At 45.7% G+C, this 25,371-nt stretch overlaps 2 protein-coding genes across 3 annotated transcripts; both read left to right on the forward strand.

Annotated features, from left to right (window-relative positions):
- The first annotated feature begins 246 nt into the window (after positions 1-246).
- On the forward strand, positions 247-5,865 carry LOC149456047 (uncharacterized). Of its 2 annotated transcripts, XM_089685674.1 has the most exons (6): positions 247-333; positions 802-910; positions 1,484-2,071; positions 2,158-2,355; positions 2,936-3,073; positions 5,742-5,865. In XM_089685674.1, the coding sequence occupies exons 2-5, from the start codon at positions 827-829 to the stop codon at positions 3,035-3,037; spliced, it is 972 nt and encodes a 323-aa protein (XP_089541800.1). In that variant the 5' UTR covers positions 247-333; positions 802-826; the 3' UTR covers positions 3,038-3,073; positions 5,742-5,865. The 2 variants fall into 2 exon arrangements, with proteins under 2 accessions (XP_089541800.1, XP_089541799.1); XM_089685673.1 differs by lacking the exon at positions 5,742-5,865 and having other exon boundaries at positions 2,936-3,679.
- On the forward strand, positions 5,705-23,377 carry LOC149456048 (uncharacterized). Its single transcript, XM_089685666.1, has 6 exons — positions 5,705-5,715; positions 6,125-6,299; positions 6,388-6,615; positions 6,695-6,901; positions 20,080-20,221; positions 22,097-23,377. The coding sequence occupies exons 1-6, from the start codon at positions 5,705-5,707 to the stop codon at positions 22,717-22,719; spliced, it is 1,386 nt and encodes a 461-aa protein (XP_089541792.1). The 3' UTR covers positions 22,720-23,377.
- The last annotated feature ends 1,994 nt before the right edge of the window (positions 23,378-25,371 follow it).

Below are 25,371 nucleotides of genomic sequence, written 5' to 3' on the forward strand. Positions count from 1 at the left end.
TTGGAGGACCCCTGGCTGAGAAAGGCTGGACTAGGCAGTCATATATTTCTGTCCCCCTTGGTGGGAGTGGAGGTGACCCTTCTATGAGGACACACAGTCCATACACACTCAGCACAAAGCCGGGGTCACACTGCAAGAAGGATCTCAAGGCTGCAGTTCCTCTGAGCTCCACAAGGTGGTGATCTCTTCTACCCAGACAGGAAGTCTCTATGGAAGACAGGAGGTGATGTCAGGGAAAGACAGGAAGTGATGTCAGCTATAAATAGGAAGTGGGTGAGAGGCACATTGGGAGGAAGTAGAGAGGAGACATTGGTGGAAGTGGCAGCAGAGGAGGTTATAAGATCTGAGTTTATATTTACACCCAGTAACTCCCCCCATCATGTCCGTCCTCTTCCTCCATCGTCATCATGTCCATCCTCTTCCTCCATCGTCTCGCCTGTCCTCTTCTTCCACCTTCACGCTCGTCCTCTTCCTCCACCGTCATGCCGTCCTCTTCCTCCACCATCACGCCCATCCTCTTCCTCCACCTTCACGCTCGTCCTCTACCTCCACCGTCACGTCCATCCTCTTCCCCCATCATCACGTCCGTCCTCTTACCCATCGAGCTAAACAATTAGAGACTCCTGGATCACAAAACCACAGCAAACCCTCAACTGAATGATCCTCTGTGTGTAATACCACAGGGGGCTGTTCTTCCATGATAGAGACCCTCATATTATTCCCCCCCCCCCCCCCCCCATCCTAATATTGTACAACCAGTACAGTCCAGATCATTCTCTGTTATCAATTATTGGTCTACAGGAAACCTGTATAGATCACATGACCAATGAGGATGGAGGAGGACCGGAGTCACATGACTGAGAGGATAATAAACCTCACCCTGGAGATCATTTACCTGCTGACCGGAGAGGTGAGGAGGATTCTGGGAGGTCACATGACATCACTCTCATCTCTATTAATAAAAGACAGACCTGACCACAGAGGTGAGGAGGATTCTGGGAGGTCACATGCCATCACACAGACTTGACCGGAGAGGTGAGGAGGATTCTAGGAGGTCACATGACATCACTCTCATCTCTATTAATAAAACACAGAGCTGACTGGAGAGGTGAGGAGGATTCCGGGAGGTCACATGACATCACTCATCTCTATTAATAAAACACAGACGTGACCGGAGAGGTGAGGAGGATTCTGGGAGGTCACATGACATCACTCTCATCTCTATTAATAAAACACAGAGCTGACCGGAGAGGTGAGAAGGATTCTGGGAGGTCACATGACATCACTCTCATCTCTATTAATAAAACACAGACCTGACTGGAGAGGTGAGGAGGATTCTGGGAGGTCACATGACATCACACAGACCTGATTGGAGAGTTGAGGAGGATTCTGGGAGGTCACATGACATCACACAGACGTGACCGGAGAGGTGAGGAGTATTCTGGGAGTCTAACATGATGGTCCTATTGGTTCCCCAATACAGAGATTTCCTCCTCTGAAGTCAGGTGATCATATGACCATCACAGTGCCTCCATGTTACTCCCTAAACCTTGAGAGACACAACATGGAGAAGGTTCTAGAAGTCACCAAGAAGATGATGGAGCTGCTGACAGGAGAGGTGAGCGGTTCCAGGAATTCTGGGACATTCTCCAGTAACAGACAAGGGATGTGTCTGGATGGTGACTGTATCATTGTGTCTGTCAGGTTCTTAGAAGGTATCAGGGTGTCACTGTCAATTTCTCCATGGAGTTACAATACATTGAATATCCCTTTGAATATTCAGAGTGGAATCCTCGGGCATTATAAAATTGTCGTAAAAGAAGAGTATAAAGAGGAGGATGAGGAGTATGAAGTGATGGAGGATTTTTCAGAAGGACACAAGGATATGATGGAGCCACCTAATACCAGGAACCCACCAGAGAGATGTCCCCGTCCTCTGTATTCCCGGGATTCCACACAGGAAGGTCACACCATCCCTCACCATCATCAGGTAGATGGATCCAGTCATGGGAACAACATGGAGAAGGTTCTAGAAGTCACCAAGAAGATGATGGAGCTGCTGACAGTAGCGGTGAGCGGTGCTGGGAATTCTGGGACATTCTCCAGTAACAGACAAGGGATGTGTCTGGATGGTGACTGTATCATTGTGTGTGTCAGGTTCCTATAAGGTGTCAGGGTGTCACTGTCTATTTCTCCATGGAGGAGTGGGAGTATTTAGAAGGACACAAGGACCTCTACAAGGACGTCATGATGGACAATCAGCAGACTTTCAAGAAGATTTTAAGGAAGGAATTTTCCCAGAATAAGACGATATTGAAGCTCACCCTGGAAATCCTCCACCTGCTGACTGGAGAGGTGAGTGTAATGAAGGGGTTAAATCTGACTCGGCTGTACACTGGGAGGGATTCAGAGTCTTTTTAGGTCTTCTGATGTTCTGTAATCTATAACGACATCCACACAAGTACTATGAATACATGAAGTGTCCGTACTCTATGGTATCTGGTTATAGCACAAGATGGCGGCATTGGGTATAGAAGAGAACAATCTCAGCTTTAGTCCAATCAGAGAGACCCATGATTACCAGCATGCCACGCCCACTGACCACTAGATCCTTGGGGAACATCTACTGGTGGGTCAGTGAGCCTTACTAGGAGAACATTAGTGACCCGATTATAGGACTTCTAGAAGGAGCTATAAATCCGACCCCATTGTCATCATATCATTGGATGGAGATGTCCGTCCTTTGCTGAGTTGGCACATTGTGGCCAATCCCTGGAGAATGAATCTAGAGCTTGTAGCAATCATGCACACAGAGATGGACGCGGTCATCCATTTTGCTCCAAACCCCTCCATATTGTATCTCTCTCTCCCAAATCAGATTCCTCCGACATCCCCCCTCCCTCTCTGTTGAGTGACATGTGTCTGTTTGTTGCAGAGATCACAGGCAGCAAACTCATTGGGAGGGCGTCCTAGCTATAAAATCCCAGCCGAGCTGGTGCCTAGATGCCTGGAAGCCTCGCAATCTGGAATATCGTAAGAACTGAGCCCTCACAGAGCCTCAAAGACATTCCAGGTAGTCGTAAAAACAGACTTACATTTAAAAACTCACTTTTCCATATCATTTTATATCTTCAAATAGGACATAATTACATAAACATGGAGCACATATTCGGATGGCTCAATTTAAAACAAGTTGCCTGGTATATTACAGCCCCTAGCTGGCATATACAGGAGAGCAGAAAATTATATCTCCTTAAACCATCCAAGCAGGTATGTCATATTTCATATCCAACCGTTCAACAGATGCGTCTGCATATTACTCTACTAGTGGCCAGGCTGCTAAATGCACCGAGAATAAGTTATGAACCATGACATCAAATGTGAGGATTTTTGGTCATAGCTTGGGTCTCCGCCTGCAACACCTGCCCAAATGAGGCGATTGGTTCTCTGCTTCAGGGAGACACCCTGTGGAGTTCCTAGAAAAAGGTAAGCTGAGCTAAGTTGAAGTTGAAGAACCTCCCTTTTAACATCAGAACTAACTTTGGGAGATAAGACCCTTTTGGCTCTGAAACCTGATCTGCTTAACCCAAGGCTGACGGCAAGTACTTTAACCCTCTAAACATCTTTCTGTTATCTCTTTGCTGTGTTATTTCTCTCTGTATATATATATATATATATATATATACAGTGGGGCAAAAAAGTATTTAGTCAGCCACCAATTGTGCAAGTTCTCCCACTTAAAAAGATGAGAGAGGCCTGTAATTGGCATCATAGGTAGACCTCAACTATGAGAGACAAAATGAGAAAAAAAATCCAGACAATCCCATTGGCTGATTTGGAAAGAATTTATTTGCAAATTATGGTGGAAAATAAGTATTTGGTCACCTACAAACAAGCAAGATTTCTGGCTCTCACAGACCTGTACCTTCTTCTTTAAGAGGCTCCTCTGTCCTGCACTCATTACCTGTATCAATGGCACCTATTTGAACTTGAACTGGCTGGGAAGACTGAATCTGCAATAGGCAAGCAGCTTGGTGTGAACAAATCAACTGTGGGAGCAATAATTAGAAAATGGAAGACATACAAGTCCACTGATAATCTCCCTCGATCTGGGGCTCCACGCAAGATCTCACCCCATGGGGTCAAAATGATCACAAGAACAGTGAGCAAAAATCCCAGGACCACATGGGGGGACCTAGTGAATGACCTGCAGAGAGCTGGGACCAACGTAACAAAGGCTACCATCAGTAACACACTACGCCGCCAGGGACTCAGATCCTGCAGTGCCAGACGTGTCCCCCTGCTTAAGCCAGTACATGTCCGGGCCAGTCTGAAGTTTGCTAGAGAGCATTTGGATGATCCAGAGGAGGATTGGGAGAATGTCATATGGTCAGATGAAACCAAAATAGAACTGTTTGGTAGAAACACAACTCGTCGTGTTTGGAGGAGAGAGAATGCTGAGTTGCATCCAAAGAACACCATACCTACTGTGAAGCATGGGGGTGGCAACATCATGCTTTGGGGCTATTTCTCCGCAAAGGGACCAGGACGACTGATCCATGTACAGGACAGAATAAATGGGGCCATGTATCGTGAGATTTTGAGTGCAAACCTCCTTCCATCAGCAAGGGCATTGAAGATGAAACGTGGCTGGGTCTTCCAACATGACAATGATCCCAAACATACCTCCCGGGCAACGAAGGAGTGGCTTCGTAAGAAGCATTTCAAGTTCCTGGAGTGGCCTAGCCAGTCTCCAGATCTCAACCCTATAGAAAACCTTTGGAGGGAGTTGAAAGTCCGTGTTGCCCAGCGACAGCCCCAAAACATCACTGCTCTAGAGGAGATCTGCATGGAGGAATGGGCCAACATACCAGCAACAGTGTGTGCCAACCTTGTGAAGACTTACAGGGAACGTTTGACCTCTGTCATTGCCAACAAAGGATATATAACAAAGTATTGAGATGAACTTTTGATATTGACCAAATACTTATTTTCCACCATAATTTGCAAATAAATTCTTTCCAAATCAGCCAATGTGATTGTCTGGATTTTTTTTCTCATGTTGTCTCTCATAGTTGAAGTTTACCTATGATGCCAATTACAGGCCTCTCTCATCTTTTTAAGTGGGAGAACTTGCACAATTGGTAGCTGACTAAATACTTTTTTTCCCCACTGTGTATATATATATATATATATTGGCTACATCTTTTTTCTGTAAATATTTTTATTGCACCCTTTTGACCTTTTAGTAATAAATCTTACTTTCTGAAAGTGTTGAACTGTTTCTAAAGCTCTTTAATGCAAACTAAGAACCCCTGCCTCTGAAAAGCGCTACTGTGTGTGTTTTGAACTTCGGTATATCGCTGTCTGTGGTGACAGTGGTATACCAACGATTATTGAAACATCATAGTGTTATTGCTGATATCGCCGAGTTTCCTCTTTCTCTTTACAAAAAGGAGGTGGTGGCAGTGTGAAGGGTTAATTGCGTAATTAACCTGACCCAGTAACAATCGCTCCCAGGCTGCAGGTACATAGATTGTGGTCCATTAGCTGGAAAATCTTTGTGCAGGGTGCAGCTGGGCGTGGCATTGTTATGCACGTGACATCGCGGTTTTAGATTGGCTAGTCCTTCGGTCACGAGTTTGGTGAGAAGGGCTGGGGTCTGACGCCGTGATCGTCACAGAGCTGACCATAGAAGCGAGGGATGATGGGAGAGTGAGATTTATCTTTGTATCACATAGAACTGTACAGGAGTCATGAAGAAATCTACCGACAATGAGGCCAGAAGGAGATCTCATCGTATGACCACAAGATCCTCAAGAATCCAGAATCCCATCACCATCCCCCCACCTCCATCCCTGATCCCTACAAGACCGAAAACACAAAGGATTCTAGAAGTCACCAAGAAGATGATGGAGTTGCTGACAGGAGAGGTGAGCGGTGCTGGGAATTCTGGGACATTCTCCAGTAACAGACAAGGGATGTGTCTGGATGGTGACTGTATCATTGTGTGTGTCAGGTTCCTATAAGGTGTCAGGGTGTCACTGTCTATTTCTCCATGGAGGAGTGGGAGTATTTGGAAGGACACAAGGACCTCTACAAGGACGTCATGATGGACAATCAGCCGCCCCTCACATCACCGGGTAAGAGGAGACTTTATTGGAAAGGAGAGAGCAGTACGGAGGCTCCACCTAGATCCCCCATCATCTGATAAACACATAGAAACAGAGAGATGTCCCCGTCCTCTGTATTCCAGGGATTCCACACAGGAAGGTCACACCATCCCTCTCCATCATCAGGTAGATGAGGAACAATCACTGATAGTATCATTAGGATCTGTACATTATCTGCATTGTTACCATTGATGTCATTTTATTTTATATTCAGAGTGGAAACCTGAGAGATTCTACATTTGAGGTTAAAGAAGAGTATAAACAGGAGGAGGAGGAGGATGGGGGGATGGAGGAGTCAGAGCTTCCAGAAGAACACAAAGATCTGTACCAGGACACCATGGTGGAGTCATCCAGCTACAGGAACCCACCAGAGAGATTTCCCCGTCGTCAGTATTCCTGGGATTCCACGCAGGAAGATCACACCATCCCTCACCATCATCAGGTAGATGAGGAACAATTATTGGTAGTTCTGATTTATACACAGAATGTTTGTTACAATGAATGTTTTATTATATATTCAGAGTGGAATCCTTGGGGATGATAATATTGATGTTAAAGAAGAGATAAAAGAGGAGGATGAGGAGTATGGAGTGATGAAGCAGCTTTCTGAAGAGCACAAGGATCTCTATGAGGACATCATGATGAAGCCATCAAGCCCACCAGAGAGATATCCTCTGTATTCTCGGGATTCCACATTGGAAGACCACAACTATGCACACAATTACAAGGTTGGTTTGATGGAGGATCTAGGCCATGAAAGTGACTCAGCCATGCCAGCCATGTGTGGATCCTACAAGATGGCGTTCTTTCTGTGGTCTTGCATTATTCAAGTGGCTGAAAACCCAAATTCCCAAAACACAATTTTTTTTTGCCTAGTTCAGTAGATAATGTAGTTATAACCTGTTAGAAATCAAAATTATGATTCGGCACTTATATTGATGGCAAGCTTGCAAAATATTTGGTTTTTATGATTAATCATAATTAATATTAATATGTGTGAATGGTCTTTTGACAAATAGTATTACAATTCTTCAGACATAACTGAGACTGAAAAATATGAATAAGTTAAGCTGAGACAGTAAATATGGGTAAGTTAGCTGAGACCAGCTAAACCAGCTGAAGACTATATTTAGGCATAGCTGGTTAAACGTCTCTGGTAGTAATATGTCAAGGGTATTAGGAGGACTCATTATAGATTTACTATTACATAATGTATTTTAATAGTATCTGTGTATATTTAGTATACGTTTCTAATATTGATGCATATATAGATTAGTGATTATACATTGAAGTTATATTATCATTTAAATATAACTAGCTGAGGTTACATCATCGGTGTCAGGGCTCCGGGTATGACCAGAGGTATGTGAACTGACGCAGGGAAACACAGGCTTCAGATATGTGATAAACAATATAATTTATGTGATAAACAATATAATTTATTAATACTAACAATACATACGCAGTGCAATACTAAAACATAACACAGTGCAAACGAACCAAACCAAACCACCCACAGATAATAATACATACAATGCAAGCGGTGTCAGGCAGGCCGGGTCAATAACAATCGGGCAGGTAGGAACAGGAGGAGCAGGCAGAGAGTAGTCAGGTCACGAGCCGGGTACAGTAACTAACGGGCAGGTAGGTACAGGGGGTCAGGCAGAGAATGGTCGGGTCACAAGCCAGGGATCAAACAGGAGAAGTCAGCAGAGGTCCGGATCAGGCAGGGTCGGCAACGAATCAGTCAGACAGGAACAGGAACAAGGATGCAGGTAACAAGATACAGGGGCCCATAGGAAAACACACACCAAGGCACAGACTGCAGGTCTGGCCATCCCTTAAATACACCTGTAAATCAGCCTCAGGTGTCTTGGCTGACTACAGGGTTGAGTCTCTGATTGCTGGGAGCACCTGCTGGCCAGCCCTGGTACTGCAGCCCACAAGGCAGGTGAGTCCCACCATTACTGGAAAGTCCATTCCTGACAGTACCCCCCCCTCAAGGAGCGGCCTCAGGACGCTCCAAACAGTCCTAGCTGGGCAAAATGTTCCACCGCCCGGGTCTGGTAACTGGCGGGATATCAAAGACTGGCACATCGGGCTGGACTCCGGGCAGAGGCACATCGGGCTGGACTCCGGGCAGAGGCACATCGGGCTGGACTCCGGGCAGAGGCACATCGGGCTGGACTCTGGGCAGAGGCACATCGGGCTGGACTCCGGGCAGAGGCACATCGGGCTGGACTCCGGGCAGAGGCATATCGGGCTGGACTCCGGGCAGCGGCACATCGGGTTGGACTCCGGGCAGCGGCACATCGGGCTGGACTCGGGGCAGCGGCACAGGCCCCCCAGGAGGAGCGGCAGGCACCGGGCCCCCAGGCGGGGCAGCAGGCACCGGGCCCCCAGGAGGAGCGGCAGGCACAGGGCCCCCAGGAGGGGCGGCGGGCGCCGGGCCCCCAGGAGGGGCGGCGGGCGCCGGGCCCCCATGCTGAGCGGCGGGCCCCCAGGCGGAGCGGCGGGCACCGGGCCCCCAGGCGGGACGGCAGGCACCGGGCCCTCAGGCGGGGCGGCGGGCACCGGGCCCCCAGGTGGAGCGGCGGGCACCGGGTCGTCAGGCACGACAGCGGGCATCGGGTCACCAGGCATCAGGTCATTTGGCTTGCCAGCGGGCACCGCGTCATCTGGCAAGGCAGTGGGCACCGAGTCACCAGGCACGACAGTGGGTTCCGAGTTAACTGGCATGACCGCGGGCACTGGGTCAGACATTGGATCGTCTGACTCGACAGCGGGCTTTGGGTCACCAGGCATCAGGTCATTTGGCTCGACAGCGGGCACCGCGTCATCTGGCAAGGCAGTGGGCACCGAGTCACCAGGCACGACAGTGGGCTCTGAGTCAATTGGCACGACAGCGGGCACCGGGTCATCAGGTACCGGATCGTCTGGCTCGACAGCAGGCACCGGGTCATCTGGTGCTGGATCGTCCGGCTCGACAGCGGGCATCGGGTCACCAGGCATGACAGCGGGCACTGGGTCATCAGGCATTGGATCGTCTGGCTCGGCAGCGGGCACCGGGTCACCAGGCATGACAGCGGGCACCGGGTCATCAGGTACCGGATCGTCTGGATCGACAGCGGGCACTGGGTCATCTGGTATTGGATCGTCTGACTCGACAGCGGGCATCAGGTCACCAGGCATGACAGCGGGCACTGGGTCATCAGGCATTGGATCGTCTGGCTCGACAGCGGGCATCGGGTCACCAGGCATCAGGTCATTTGGCTCGACAGCATGCACCGCGTCATCTGGCAAGGCAGTAGGCACCGAGTCACCAGGCACGACAGTGGGCTCTGAGTCAATTGGCATGACCGCGGGCACTGGGTCAGACATTGGATCGTCTGGCTCGACAGCGGGCATCGGGTCACCAGGCATCAGGTCATTTGGCTCGACAGCGGGCACCGCGTCATCTGGCAAGGCAGTGGGCACCGAGTCACCAGGCACAACAGTGGGCTCTGAGTCAATTGGCATGACCGCGGGCACTGGGTCAGACATTGGATCGTCTGACTCGACAGCGGGCATCGGGTCACCAGGCATCAGGTCATTTGGCTCGACAGCGGGCACCGCGTCATCTGGCAAGGCAGTGGGCACCGAGTCACCAGGCACGACAGTGGGCTCTGAGTAAATTGGCACGACAGCGGGCACCGGGTCATCAGGTACCGGATCGTCTGGCTCGACAGCAGGCACCGGGTCATCTGGCGCTGGATCGTCTGGCTCGACAGCGGGCATCGGGTCACCAGGCATGACAGCGGGCACTGGGTCATCAGGCATTGGATCGTCTGGCTCGACAGCGGGCATCGGGTCACCAGGCATGACAGCAGGCACTGGGTCATCAGGTACCGGATCGTCTGGCTCGACAGCGGGCATCGGATCACCAGGTATGACAACGGGCACTGGGTCATCAGGCATTGGATCGTCTGGCTCGACAGCGGGCATCGGGTCACCAGGTATGACAGCGGGCACTGGGTCATCAGGCGTGATAGGATCATCAGGCTGGATCAGTTCATCAGGCTGGGTAGAGACATCAGGCTGGGTAGAGACATCAGGCTGAAGTGCGGAAGGCAGGTTCTCAAACGGCAGGCTCACCGGTTTGGATACTGGCAGGATGGTACTGGTTGGAAAGAATTTTCGCTTTTTTCTGGTTTTAACTACTGGAGCACTGCAAGTAAACGCAGGTCTGCAAACGAATGGAGCAGCTGAGGACAGAGAAGAGCTGGAAGATGGAACAGAGGAGGGAGTAGTTGCTACAGAGGACTTCTTTACAGGGTTAAAGAAAGGATAGGTGCAGCGAGTGGGAGCAGAAAACTGGTATGTGGTAGTTAGAGTATACTGGGCAGTCACTGGGGGTGCTGTCGGGGATGCAGGAAGAGTGCCTTGAGTGGAGGAATGATGTTGTAAGCTGACTGAGGCTGGGTGCAACAAGTCTGACCATGTCTGCAGTATGGGTTGAACAAAGCTCAGCTTACACAAAGCCTGTCTGGTCAAAGACTGCACTGCGTTTATACAATCTCTTAGTACCTGTTGTGAACATGCAGAATAACGCTCCAGAAAGTAATCCACATCATCCTCTAATAACACTGTTCAACAAATTTTTATTTTTTGCCAGTTTTGGAAACAAAAGGATCCATTTCTTAATGAATTTCACATTCTGAGTTCAAATATAACAATGAAATTTGTCAATTGGCTCTAGTTTTTCTGTAAACGGAAAGTTTTCTACTATAGGCGTAATGACTACATAATGCACAATAATTATATAGATAGATGTCTTTCCACAAATATAAAGCAAGTGATATTGACTACATAACAAAGCCTAAATGGCATAATATATTGCATAGGATTACCAAGAAAAATTATAGCCATAAGCCAAGTTGAATCATTTTAATTAGAGATGAGCGAATCGAACCAGGCGAACCGGAATTCGATACGAATTTCAGAAAATTTTCGATTCGCGGCGAATCCGAAATTTTGCCTACTTCGGGTGCGCGAATCGAAATTTTCCCGATCAGCCGGCAAAAGTGTCCCTGCAGAGAGCTCCGCTATTTCTGACATTTCTAAGACAGTTCCTTCACATGTACAGCGGTTGAAACATTGTATCTATTAGTTTCCATTTAGGATACAGATGTTTCAACCGCTGTACATGTGAAGAAGCTGTCAGAGAACTGTCAGAAATAGAGGAACTCTGCACATACACTTTTTGCCGGTTTGGAATTCTTATTTTCATCCTACTTCTTCTTCTTCTTCTTCTTCATCCTCATCCTCATCCTCTTCTTATTCTTCTGAGGATGAGGATGAAGAGGAAGAAGAAGAAGAAGAAGTAGGATGAAAATAAGATTAATTCTAAGCCGGCAAAAAGTGTATCTGCAGCGCTCCTCTAAGTGTATTTGCAGAATGTCATTTATGGAAAAAAATAGATACAATGTTTCAACCGCTGTATGGAGTGAGTGTCCCAGAACTGTCAGAAATAGACTATTTCTGACAGTTCTGGGACATTCACTCCATACAGCGGTTTCAACCGCTGTATGGAGGGAATGTCATAGAACTGTCAGAAATAGACTATTTCTGACAGTTCTGGGACACTCACTCCATACAGCGGTTGAAACATTGTATCGATTTGTTTCCATAAATGACATTCTGCAAATACACTTAGAGGAGCGCTGCAGATACACTTTTTGCCGGCTTGGAATTAATCTTATTTTCATCCTACTTCTTCTTCTTCTTCATCCTCATCCTCTTCTTCTTCTTCTGAGGATGAGGATGAAGAAGAAGAAGAAGAAGTAGGATGAAAATAAGATTAATTCCAAGCCAGCAAAAAGTGTATCTGCAGCGCTCCTCTAAGTGTATTTGCAGAATGTCATTTATGGAAAAAAATAGATACAATGTTTCAACCGCTGTATGGAGTGAGTGTCCCAGAAATGTCAGAAATAGACTATTTCTGACAGTTCTGGGACACTCACTCCATACAGCGGTTGAAACATTGTATCTATTTGTTTCCATAAATGGAAACATTTATGGAAACAAATAGATACAATGTTTCAACCGCTGTATGGAGTGAGTGTCCCAGAACTGTTAGAAATAGTCTATTTCTGACAGTTCTATGACATTCCCTCCATACAGCGGTTGAAACCGCTGTATGGAGTGAATGTCCCAGAACTGTCAGAAATAGTCTATTTCTGACAGTTCTGGGACACTCACTCCATACAGCGGTTGAAACATTGTATCTATTTTTTTCCATAAATGACATTCTGCAAATACACTTAGAGGAGCGCTGCAGATACACTTTTTGCCGGCTTGGAATTAATCTTATTTTCATCCTACTTCTTCTTCTTCTTCTTCTTCATCCTCATCCTCTTCTTATGAGGATGAGGATGAAGAAGAAGAAGAAGTAGGATGAAAATAAGATTAATTCCAAGCCGGCAAAAAGTGTATCTGCAGCGCTCCTCTAAGTGTATTTGCAGAATGTCATTTATGGAAAAAAATAGATACAATATTTCAACCGCTGTATGGAGTGAGTGTCCCAGAACTGTCAGAAATAGACTATTTCTGACAGTTCTGGGACACTCACTCCATACAGCGGTTGAAACATTGTATCTATTTGTTTCCATAAATGGATCCATTTATGGAAACAAATAGATACAATGTTTCAACCGCTGTATGGAGTGAGTGTCCCAGAACTGTTAGAAATAATCTATTTCTGACAGTTCTATGACATTCCCTCCATACAGCGGTTGAAACCGCTGTATGGAGTGAATGTCCCAGAACTGTCAGAAATAGTCTATTTCTGACAGTTCTGGGACACTCACTCCATACAGCGGTTGAAACATTGTATCTATTTTTTTCCATAAATGACATTCTGCAGATACACTTAGAGGAGCTCTGCAGATACACTTTTTGCCGGCTTGGAATTATTCTTATTTTCATCCAACTTCTTCTTCTTCTTCATCCTCATCCTCATCCTCTTCTTCTTCTTCTGAGGATGAGGATGAAGAAGAAGAAGAAGAAGAAGTAGGATGAAAATAAGATTAATTCCAAGCCGGCAAAAAGTGTATCTGCAGCGCTCCTCTAAGTGTATTTGCAGAATGTCATTTATGGAAAAAAATAGATACAATGTTTCAACCGCTGTATGGAGTGAGTGTCCCAGAACTGTCAGAAATAGACTATTTCTGACAGTTCTGGGACATTCACTCCATACAGCGGTTTCAACCGCTGTATGGAGGGAATGTCATAGAACTGTCAGAAATAGACTATTTCTAACAGTTCTGGGACACTCACTCCATACAGCGGTTGAAACATTGTATCTATTTGTTTCCATAAATGGATCCATTTATGGAAACAAATAGATACAATGTTTCAACCGCTGTATGGAGTGAGTGTCCCAGAACTGTCATAAATAGTCTATTTCTGACAGTTCTATGACATTCCCTCCATACAGCGGTATGGAGGGTTTCTGACAGTTCTGGGACATTCACTCCATACAGCGGTTTCAACCGCTGTATGGAGGGAATGTCATAGAACTGTCAGAAATAGACTATTTCTAACAGTTCTGGGACACTCACTCCATACAGCGGTTGAAACATTGTATCTATTTGTTTCCATAAATGGATCCTCATCCTCTTCTTCTTCTTCTGAGGATGAGGATGAAGAAGAAGAAGAAGAAGAAGTAGGATGAAAATAAGATTAATTCCAAGCCGGCAAAAAGTGTATCTGCAGCGCTCCTCTAAGTGTATTTGCAGAATGTCATTTATGGAAAAAAATAGATACAATGTTTCAACCGCTGTATGGAGTGAGTGTCCCAGAACTGTCAGAAATAGACTATTTCTGACAGTTCTGGGACATTCACTCCATACAGCGGTTTCAACCGCTGTATGGAGGGAATGTCATAGAACTGTCAGAAATAGACTATTTCTAACAGTTCTGGGACACTCACTCCATACAGCGGTTGAAACATTGTATCTATTTGTTTCCATAAATGGATCCATTTATGGAAACAAATAGATACAATGTTTCAACCGCTGTATGGAGTGAGTGTCCCAGAACTGTCATAAATAGTCTATTTCTGACAGTTCTGGGACATTCACTCCATACAGCGGTTGAAACATTGTATCTATTTTTTTCCATAAATGACATTCTGCAGATACACTTAGAGAAGCTCTGCAGATACACTTTTTGCCGGCTTGGAATTATTCTTATTTTCATCCTACTTCTTCTTCTTCTTCATCCTCATCCTCATCCTCTTCTTCTTCTTCTAAGGATGAGGATGAAGAAGAAGAAGAAGAAGAAGTAGGATGAAAATAAGATTAATTCCAAGCCAGCAAAAAGTGTATCTGCAGCGCTCCTCTAAGTGTATTTGCAGAATGTCATTTATGGAAAAAAATAGATACAATGTTTCAACCGCTGTATGGAGTGAGTGTCCCAGAACTGTCAGAAATAGACTATTTCTGACAGTTCTGGGACATTCACTCCATACAGCGGTTTCAACTTCTTCTTCTTCTTCTGGTATCCTCAGAAGAAGAAGAAGAGGATGAGGATGAAGAAGAAGAAGAAGTAGGATGAAAATAAGAATAATTCCAAGCCGGCAAAAAGTGTATCTGCAGAGCTCCTCTAAGTGTATCTGCAGAACGTCATTTATGGAAACAAATAGATACAATGTTTCAACCGCTGTATGGAGTGAGTGTCCCAGAACTGTCATAAATAGTCTATTTCTGACAGTTCTATGACATTCCCTCCATACAGCGGTTGAAACCGCTGTATGGAGTGAATGTCCCAGAACTGTCAGAAATAGACTATTTCTGACAGTTCTGGGACATTCACTCCATACAGCGGTTTCAACCGCTGTATGGAGGGAATGTCATAGAACTGTCAGAAATAGACTATTTATGACAGTTCTGGGACACTCACTCCATACAGCGGTTGAAACATTGTATCTATTTGTTTCCATAAATGGATCCATTTATGGAAACAAATAGATACAATGTTTCAACCGCTGTATGGAGTGAGTGTCCCAGAACTGTTAGAAATAGTCTATTTCTGACAGTTCTATGACATTCCCTCCATACAGCGGTTGAAACCGCTGTATGGAGTGAATGTCCCAGAACTGTCAGAAATAGTCTATTTCTGACAGTTCTGGGACATTCACTCCATACAGCGGTTTCAACCGCTGTATGGAGGGAATGTCATAGAACTGTCAGAAATAGACTATTTATGACAGTTCTGGGACACTCACTCCATACAGCGGTTGAAACATTGTATCTATTTGTTTCCATAAATGGATCCATTTATGGAAACAAATAGATACAATGTTTCAACCGCTGTATGGAGTGAGTGTCCCAGAACTGTTAGAAATAGTCTATTTCTGACAGTTCTATGACATTCCCTCCATACAGCGGTTGAAACCGCTGTATGGAGTGAATGTCCCAGAACTGTCAGAAATAGTCTATTTCTGACAGTTCTGGGACATTCACTCCATACAGCGGTTTCAACCGCTGTATGGAGGGAATGTCATAGAACTGTCAGAAATAGACTATTTATGACAGTTCTGGGACACTCACTCCATACAGCGGTTGAAACATTGTATCTATTTGTTTCCATAAATGGATCCATTTATGGAAACAAATAGATACAATGTTTCAACCGCTGTATGGAGTGAGTGTCCCAGAACTGTCATAAATAGTCTATTTCTGACAGTTCTATGACATTCCCTCCATACAGCGGTTGAAACCGCTGTATGGAGTGAATGTCCCAGAACTGTCATAAATAGTCTATTTCTGACAGTTCTATGACATTCCCTCCATACAGCGGTTGAAACATTGTATCTATTTTTTTCCATAAATGACATTCTGCAGATACACTTAGAGGAGCTCTGCAGATACACTTTTTGCCGGCTTGGAATTATTTTTATTTTCATCCTACTTCTTCTTCTTCTTCATCCTCATCCTCTTCTTCTTCTTCTGAGGATGAGGATGAAGAAGAAGAAGAAGTAGGATGAAAATAAGATTAATTCCAAGCCGGCAAAAAGTGTATCTGCAGCGCTCCTCTAAGTGTATTTGCAGAATGTCATTTATGGAAACAAATAGATACAATGTTTCAACCGCTGTATGGAGTGAGTGTCCCAGAACTGTCAGAAATAGTCTATTTCTGACAGTTCTATGACATTCCCTCCATACAGCGGTTGAAACCGCTGTATGGAGTGAATGTCCCAGAACTGTCAGAAATAGACAGAAACTGTCACAGAACTGTCCTTCTTCTCATCCTTCTTCTCATCCTTCTCCTTCTTCTCATCCTTCTCCTTCTTCTCATCCTTCTCCTTCTTCTCATCCTTCTTCTCATCCTTCTCCTTCTTCTCATCCTTCTCCTTCTTCTCATCCTTCTCCTTCTCCTTCTTCTCATCCTTCTCCTTCTTCTCATCCTTCTCCTTCTCCTTCTTCTCATCCTTCTCCTTCTTCTCATCCTTCTCCTTCTCCATCTTCTCATCCTTCTCCTTCTCCTTCTTCTCATCCTTCTCCTTCTCCTTCTTCTCATCCTTCTCCTTCTTCTCATCCTTCTCCTTCTTCTCATCCTTCTCCTTCTTCTCATCTTTCTCCTTCTTCTCATCCTTCTCCTTCTTCTCATCCTTCTCCGCTCCTCATCCTTCTCCATCTTCTCATCCTTCTCCTTCTTCTCATCCTTCTCCTTCTTCTCATCCTTCTTCTCATCCTTCTCCTTCTTCTCATCCTTCTCCTTCTCCTTCTTCTCATCCTTCTCCTTCTTCTCATCCTTCTCCTTCTTCTCATCCTTTTCCTTCTCCTTCTTCTCATCCTTTTCCTTCTCCTTCTTCTCATCCTTTTCCTTCTCCTTCTTCTCATCCTTTTCCTTCTCCTTCTTCTCATCCTTTTCCTTCTCCTTCTTCTCATCCTTCTCCTTCTCCATCTTCTCATCCTTCTCCTTCTCCATCTTCTCATCCTTCTCCTTCTCCTTCTTCTCATCCTTCTCCTTCTCCTTCTCCTTCTTCTCATCCTTCTCCTTCTTCTCATCCTTCTCCTTCTCCTTCTTCTCATCCTTCTCCTTCTCCTTCTTCTCATCCTTCTCCTTCTCCTTCTCCTTCTTCTCATCCTTCTCCTTCTTCTCATCCTTCTCCTTCTTCTCATCCTTCTCCTTCTTCTCATCCTTCTCCTTCTCCTTCTTCTCATCCTTCTCCTTCTCCTTCTTCTCATCCTTCTCCTTCTCCTTCTCCTTCTCCTTCTCCTTCCTCATCTCCAAGGGCATTTAAATTAAAGGTACAGTGTTCTGCACTAATTTAAAGGCTCTCTGAAGCCTAGAAACCCTTTTTATAAGTCATCTTCGTAGCGAAAAAATTCGCATCGAATCGAATTTCTTCCTGGAATTTGCCGAATCAGCCGAATCGAATTTTTGAATACTTCGCTCATCTCTAATTTTAATACTTAGGATTCTCACTAGTTTTGCCTTCAGTTTGTGTCGGTTTTGCTTCTCTTGGCTTTTCTCTTGTATTCGAGGAAAGGGCTATCTCTTACAACTGCACGTGACTACACGCTTCAGGTTCTTCCTCACTTGACTCAACCACGAAGGATTCTGGTGCTTTAGGAATTGGTAGCCCCTCTCCATGAGGAACTGGACGTATTGCCGATGGAATATTTGGATAGTGCACAGATAACTTTTTCTTCTTATTTAGCCCTTTTACAATTGGAGGCACCATACAAAAGTAACAATTACTAACATGATCTGTTGGCTCTCTCCAAATCATTGGCACAGCGAAAGGCATAGATGCCTTTTTTCCATTCAACCATTGCTCCAGTGCCGTCCCACAAGAAGTGCAGCATATATGTGGTGCCCAGCTCTTGTCCTGGTCTCCTATCTTGCAGCCAAAATACAAGTTGTAGGCTTTCTTAATCATTCCTGTTATCCTTCTTTTTTGTGAGATTAAAGTTATTTCACCGCAGATATAGCAGAAATTATCTGCTTTATTCACACAAGTTCGAGGCATTACTGAGTAGCCTATATAAGCATAAAACGAAATGTAAAGACGCTGTCGAACTACAATCAGCTACAGATACTGCAGCTTTTATGCAGTGAAGTGATGCAATTAAAGGCTAATATTGCATCATCTCAGTATACATGCAATTTTCTATTGGTCACCAGTATCAATTGCGCAATATGCAGCTGAAGTTGCATTATAATTTTGAATGGCTTACGTCATTAGATGGGTGAATATATCATGGAAACTAGAGCCAATCAACATTTTTTAGGGTCATTTTCGTTTTCAGCACCCCAAAATTATGTAAGATTAGCTAATTTTATGCCCAAAACTTTTTACCTGTTGAACAGTGTAACCATACCAGGGACTCTACCTGGTTGGCTCTAAATGGCAGCAAAAATTCATCCCTGCATTCGGGGGTACCAGATGAAACCAATCAGCACAAACCTGAATCAATGGCTGCACCTCAGAGAATTCTGTGCCCTGATCTACTAGGCAATGAGCAATCCGTATACATTCTAGTAGTTGATCCCTGGGATACTCCTTCAGAGTCTGATAAGCATATTCTCTGTCATCAAACACTAGCAGAGATAAATACACCACCTCATCAAGATCCATCCTTCCCAGCAACAAGCCAAGATGGCTTCCCTGTGCAGCCACTTCTGGTCAGGATTGGCCTTGGTGTAATGTCAGGGCTCCGGGTATGACCAGAGGTATGTGAACTGACGCAGGGAAACGCAGGCTTCAGATATGTGACAAACCACCCACAGATAATAATACATACAATGCAAGCGGCGTCAGGCAGGCCGGGTCAATAACAATCGGGCAGGTAGGAACAGGAGGAGCAGGCAGAGAGTAGTCAGGTCACGAGCCGGGTACAGTAACTAACGGGCAGGTAGGTACAGGGGGTCAGGCAGGGAATGGTCGGGGTCACAAGCCAGGGATCAAACAGGAGAAGTCAGCAGAGGTCCGGATCAGGCAGGGTCGGCAACGAATCAGTCAGACAGGAACAGGAACAGGGATGCAGGTAACAAGATACAGGGGCCCATAGGAAAACACACACCAAGGCACAGACTGCAGGTCTGGCCATCCCTTAAATACACCTGTAAATCAGCCTCAGGTGTCTTGGCTGACTACAGGGTTGAGTCTCTGATTGCTGGGAGCACCCGCTGGCCAGCCCTGGTACTGCAGCCCACAAGGCAGTTGAGTCCCACCATTACTGGCAAGTCCATTCCTGACAATCGGCTTACAATATTATGTACATCAGCATACATATGTTCCTGTCCATTGTGAGTGTCGTCCCCTCCCTTCTATGCCATACAAGGTATTAAGAATCTCTCGTTATGACACACTCATTCTGCATAAAAGGTCCATAAGGGACAGAGGATGGGAGCTCACACACACGCTAACACTGACACTCTGACACACACACATATATGTCTAGGACGTTCTGAGAAAATCCAACAGGTGCATGCTGCAAGACAAAGTTCGTCACTTCCATCTATTTCCGGTTTCTTCCCAAAAAGAGCATGAGAAGGACAAGAACATGAAAGACAGAACAGCACATGGCCGGACTTCAATAACTAAAAATGGTGACTTTTTCTTTAAACTTCTGCTTGATATTTCTACAGTAGTTTTATCTACATGGAACTGTTCATGATACGCTTTACATTGTTATTTTACACCATTGTGTGATAGAATAAAATCACACTTCATTTTTTATTTCAATGGCTCTTTCATTCATAATCGCCTCAAGACACTAAAAGAAGTATTATAAGTGTCTAAAATCCAACATAACCTAAATCACATTGTGTGAACCTCTCAATATTGCCTCCTCAATAAGTTGTACAACCACTTTAAATCTGATATTTTCCAACCCTTCTCTTGATGTAGAGTGGAGATCCAATCGATATAGAATTTGAGGTGAAATCAGAAGAAGAAGAGGCGTATGTGAGGGATGATCAGCAGTCTATGGAGGAGGATGGAATAACGGGGACATTTATAGAGGAGGACACTCCTACAGAGATCAGCACAGGTGGGTCATGAACACTAAATCCATTCCTCCACCCATACTGCTCACTGATTGGTCCAGAGTAGGGCGGGTTGATATTGTCCTGTAGTAAGGTTGGTGTCCTCCAGTGTTTCCTGGTGGGGATCACTCTCGGCCTCCTACTGCTGTAGAGCGTCTCCTGAACTCCAGTCACCCCTTAATCCCTACAACCCTGCACTGTGGATGCCACTAATCCGCATTCCAGGCCCTTCCTGCCTTGCACCGCACTTTTCCGTGCCTTTCCTTTCCTGGATTCTTTTCTCTGCTTCCTTGTACCAGTCCAGCTGTAGCCTGCACTCCCGGAGCCCACCGCCATCCAGCGTACAGACTGTACGGAGAGGCCACCATCTCCATCCATTCATGATTGGAGCTCAAACTGTTACATGGTGATAATGTGATCACATCCTCCAACCAGAAAGTGATAATGGGGGAGGAGCCAATAGTCCAATGATGGTGGTCTTCATGATAGGGGAGGAGCCAATACCCCAACGATGGTGGTCTTCAGGGTGGGGGAGGAGCCAATACCCCAATGATGGTGGTCTACATGATGGATGAGGAGCCAATACCCCAATGATGGTGGTCTTCAGGGTCAGGATGAGGGAGGACCCTATACCCCAATTATGGTGGTCTTCAGGATGGGGGAGGAGCCAATACCCCAATTATGGTGGTCTTCAGGATGGGGGAGAAGCCAATAACCAAATGATGATGGTCTTCAGGATGGGGGAAGAGCCAATACCCCAATGATGGTGGTCTTCATGATGGGGGAGGAGCCAATACCCCAATGATGGTGGTCTTCATGATGGGGGAGGAGCCAATACCCAGATGATGGTGGTCTTCAGGATGGGGGAAGAGCCAATACCCCAAAGATGGTGGTCTTCAGGATAGGGGAGGAGCCAATACCCCAATGATGGTGGCCTTCATGATGGGGGAGGATCCAATACCCCAATGATGGTGGTCTTCATGTTGGAGGAGGAGCCAATACCCCAACGATGGTGGTCTTCAGGATGGGGGAGGAGCCAATACCCCAATGATGGTGGTCTTCATGGTGGAGGAAAAGCCAATACCCCAATGATGGTGGTCTTCAGGGTCAGGATGAGGGAGGAGTCTATACCCCAATTATGGTGGTCTTCAGGATGGGGGAGGAGCCAATACCCCAATGATGGTGGTCTTCAGGATGGGGGAGGAGCCAATACCCCAGTGATGGTGATCTTCATGTTGGAGGAGCCAATACCCCAGTGATGGTGGTCTTAAGGGTCAGGATGAGGGTGGAGCCTATACCCCAATTATGGTGGTCTTCAGGATGGGGGAGGAACCAATACCCCAATGATGGTGGTCTTCAGGATGGGGGAGGAGCCAATACCTCAACGATGGTGGTCTTCAGTATGGGGGAGGAGCCAATTACCAAATGCTTGTAGTCTTCAGGATCAGGTTGGGGAAGGAGTCAATACCCCAATGATGGTGGTCTTCAGGATCAGTCCACTCTTCATCTTGGTTGTTCTTCCCCCATCCTCACTCTCTGACCCCTGGTGGGGCTCAGCCCCGCTGTTCTTCGTGACTAAATCATGGACTAAATAAGAAGTGCAGTACTTCTTGTGTTGGGAAGATGGCGATGGGGGATAGAGGGATCCCCTCATCACTGTCCCTCCTATAAAAGACAGTTCTGGTTGTTTCCTCACTCTCTGACTAAGGTCCATGAATAAAGAAATGACCTGGTAGGAGATCAGAGGAGCCATTTCCTAGTTCCCTTAAGGGTGGAATTGTAAGCTCCTCAGAGACCAAGCTGCCTGATGTGGGCAGAGTCCTGGTTTGGGGGAACCAATCAGCTCCTGTCTAGTAATCCTCTTTGTCTTTGTATTTTAGTCCATGGCCGGGAGATGAGGAAAACCTCCGAGGATTGTCTCACTTTGTCTCCAGACTGGAAAGTAGAAGATGAGGACATCACACAGAATCCAGAAGACACCACCACCTTGTATATCTTTGTGGCGCCCTATATTGTGAATGTACCATCGGATTCCTCGTACCCTGAGGAACCTCAGACTGTGCAGCACCGGGCCGTCCTTTCAACAGAGAAGAAGTTCTCCTGTACTGAGTGCGGGAAGCGTTTCCGTTATAACTCCCGTCTTAACGTTCATAAAAGGTCTCACACAGGTGAGAAGCCATTTTCCTGTCCTGAGTGCGGGAAATATTTTTCAGATAAGTACTATCTTTATTATCCTCAAAGATTGCACACAGGTAAGCATCCGTATTCCTGCCCTATTTGCGGGAAATGTTTTTCATGTAAGTCTCGTCTTTCCATACATCAGAGGCTGCACACGGGGGAGAAGCCTTTTTCCTGTCTTGAGTGCGGAAAATGTTTTGTACAAAAATCAGACCTTGTGAATCATCAGAGATCTCACACGGGGAGAAGCCAAATTTTTGTTCTGAGTGCGGGAAATGTTTTTCACAGAAGTCAAATTTTAACAGCCACCAAAGGTCTCACATAGGTGAGAAGCCGTATTCCTGCCCTGAGTGCGGAGAAAGTTTCGTACAAAAATCAGAGCTTGCCACACATCAAAGATCTCACACGGGGGAGAAGCCGTTTTCCTGTCCTGAGTGCGGGTAATGTTTTTTGAAGAAGTTCTATCTTTCCATACATAAAAGATCTCACACGAGGGATCCATGTCCTCAGGATGAGAATTGCCCATCACAGAAGTCCTCTGCTTACAGTCATCTGAGATTGGACACGAAGGAGAATGAACTTTCCTGGTCTGACTGAGGGAATTGTTCCTCACTGAAGACCTGAGTGCGGGAAATGTTTTTCAGAGAAGTCGAGTATTTCCAAATATCAGAGATCACACACGGGGGAGAAGCCACGTCCCTGTCCTGAGTGCAGGAAATGTTCCTCTTTGAAGTCCCGGTTTCCTGTACATCAGGGGCCCCACACAACGCTGGAGGTGTATTAGTGCCTTGAGTGCGGAAAATTGTTATAACAATGGAACACGTTGTGTATTGTACGCCAATCAATAATGACTCCGCCTCCACATTCCAGACTGGGGATCTTCCCAACCAATTGGATTTCTGCCTTTACTCTCTCCTGATTCTATGACTGCAATCTTGTCCAAAGTAAAATTCTAATAAAAACTTTATTGAATGAACAATTAATGGTGAGTGTAGGTGCGATGATGGAAAACTGCAGTACCTACACATTGCTCCTAGGTGGCGCTTTACAAGTCTTTACAGGTCATCAGTTTAGTGTTGATTGTGAATATTGGGTGTAGGATTATCGCTCTCATTCCAGCCTGGGAATATGTAACCTGCAGCACAACCGACGTCTTCATACAGCGGGGAAATGAGGATTTGATCCCCTGCAGATTGTGTAGGTTCGCCCACTTACAGAGAAATGAAGGGTCTATAATTGTTATCATCGGTGTACAGGTGAAACTCAAAAAATGAGAATATGGTGCAAAAGTTCATTTATTTCAGTGCAGCAATTTAAAAGGTGAAACTAATATATGAGATAGACTCATTACATGCAAAGCAAGATAGTTCAAGCTGTGATTTGTCATCATTGTGACGATTATGGCTTACAGCTCATGAAAACCCCAAATCCACAATCTCATAAAATTAAAATATTGTGAAAAGGTGCAATATTCTAGGCTCAAAGTGTCCCACTCTAATCAGCTAATTAAGCCATAACACCTGCAAAGGGTTCCTGAGCCTTTAAATGGTCTCTCATTCTGGTTCAGTAGGAATCACAATCATGGGAAAGACTGCTGACCTGACACCATCATTGACACCCTCCATAAGGAGGGAAAGCCTCAAAAGGTCATTGCAAAAGAAGTTGGATGTTCCCAAAGTGCTGTATCAAAGCACATTAATAGAACGTTATGTGGAAGGGAAAAGTGTGGAAGAAAAATGTGTACAAGCAGCAGGGATGACCGCAGCCTGGAGAGGATTGTCAGGAAAAGACCATTCAAAAGTGTTGGGGACTTTCACAAGGAGTGGACTGAGGCTGGAGTCAGTGCATCAAGAGCCACCACACACAGTTGGATCCTGAACATGGGCTTCAAACTTCGTATTCCTCTTGTCAAGCCGCTCCTGAACAGCAAACAACGTCAGAAGCATCTTACCTGAGCTAAAGAAAAACAGACCTGGTCTGTTGCTCAGTGGTCCAAAGTCCTCTTTTCTGATGAGAGCAACTTTTGCATCTCATTTGGAAACCAAGGACCCAGAGTATGGAGGAAGAATGAAGAGGCACATACTGCAAGATGCTTGAAGTCCAGTGTGACGTTTCCACAGTCTGTGTTGATTTGGGGAGCCATGTCATCTGCTGGTGTTGGTCCACTGTGCTTCATTAAGTCCAGGGTCAATGCAGCTGTCTACCAGGAGATTTTGGAGCACTTCATGCTTCCTTCCACAGACAAGCTTTATGGGGATGCTGACTTCATTTTCCAGCAGGACTTGGCACCTGCCCACACTACCAAAAGCACCAAAACCTGGTCCAGTCACCGTGGGATTACTGTGCTTGATTGGCCAGCACACTCGCCTGACCTGAACCCCATAGAGAATCTATGGGGCATTGCCAAGAGAAAGATGAGAGACATGAGGCCGAACAATGCAGAAGAGCTGAAGGCCACTATTGAAGCATCCTGGTTTTCCATAACACCTCAGCAGTGCCACAGGCTGATAGCTTCCATGCCACGCCGCATTGAGGCAGTAATTGCTGCAAAAGGGGCCCAAACCAAGTACTGAGTACATATGCATGCTTATACTTTTCAGAGGTCCGATATTATTCTATGTACAATTCTTGTTTTATTGATTGCATGTAATATTCTCATTTTCTGAGATTGTGGATTTGGGGTTTTCATGAGCTGTAAGCCATAATCATCGCAATAATGACAAATCACGGCTTGAACTATCTTGCTTTGCATGTAATGAGTCTATCTCATATATTAGTTTCACCTTTTAAGTTGCTGCACTGAAATAAATGAACTTTTGCACCATATTCTTATTTTTCGAGTTTCACCTGTGTATAAATGATAGAGACAGAATATCAACCAAAAATCCCTTATGACTAAGTCGATGAGGAAACGCGTCAAGGGGAAGTGAAGTCAAGACGCACACGGGAACCGGAAGTTGACCGGCGGTTATTTTGG

This window comes from Staurois parvus, unplaced genomic scaffold (genome assembly GCF_062004578.1).
Source record: "Staurois parvus isolate SC_StPar_1 unplaced genomic scaffold, SC_StPar_1.0 ptg000380l, whole genome shotgun sequence".
NCBI lineage: Eukaryota > Metazoa > Chordata > Amphibia > Anura > Ranidae > Staurois > Staurois parvus.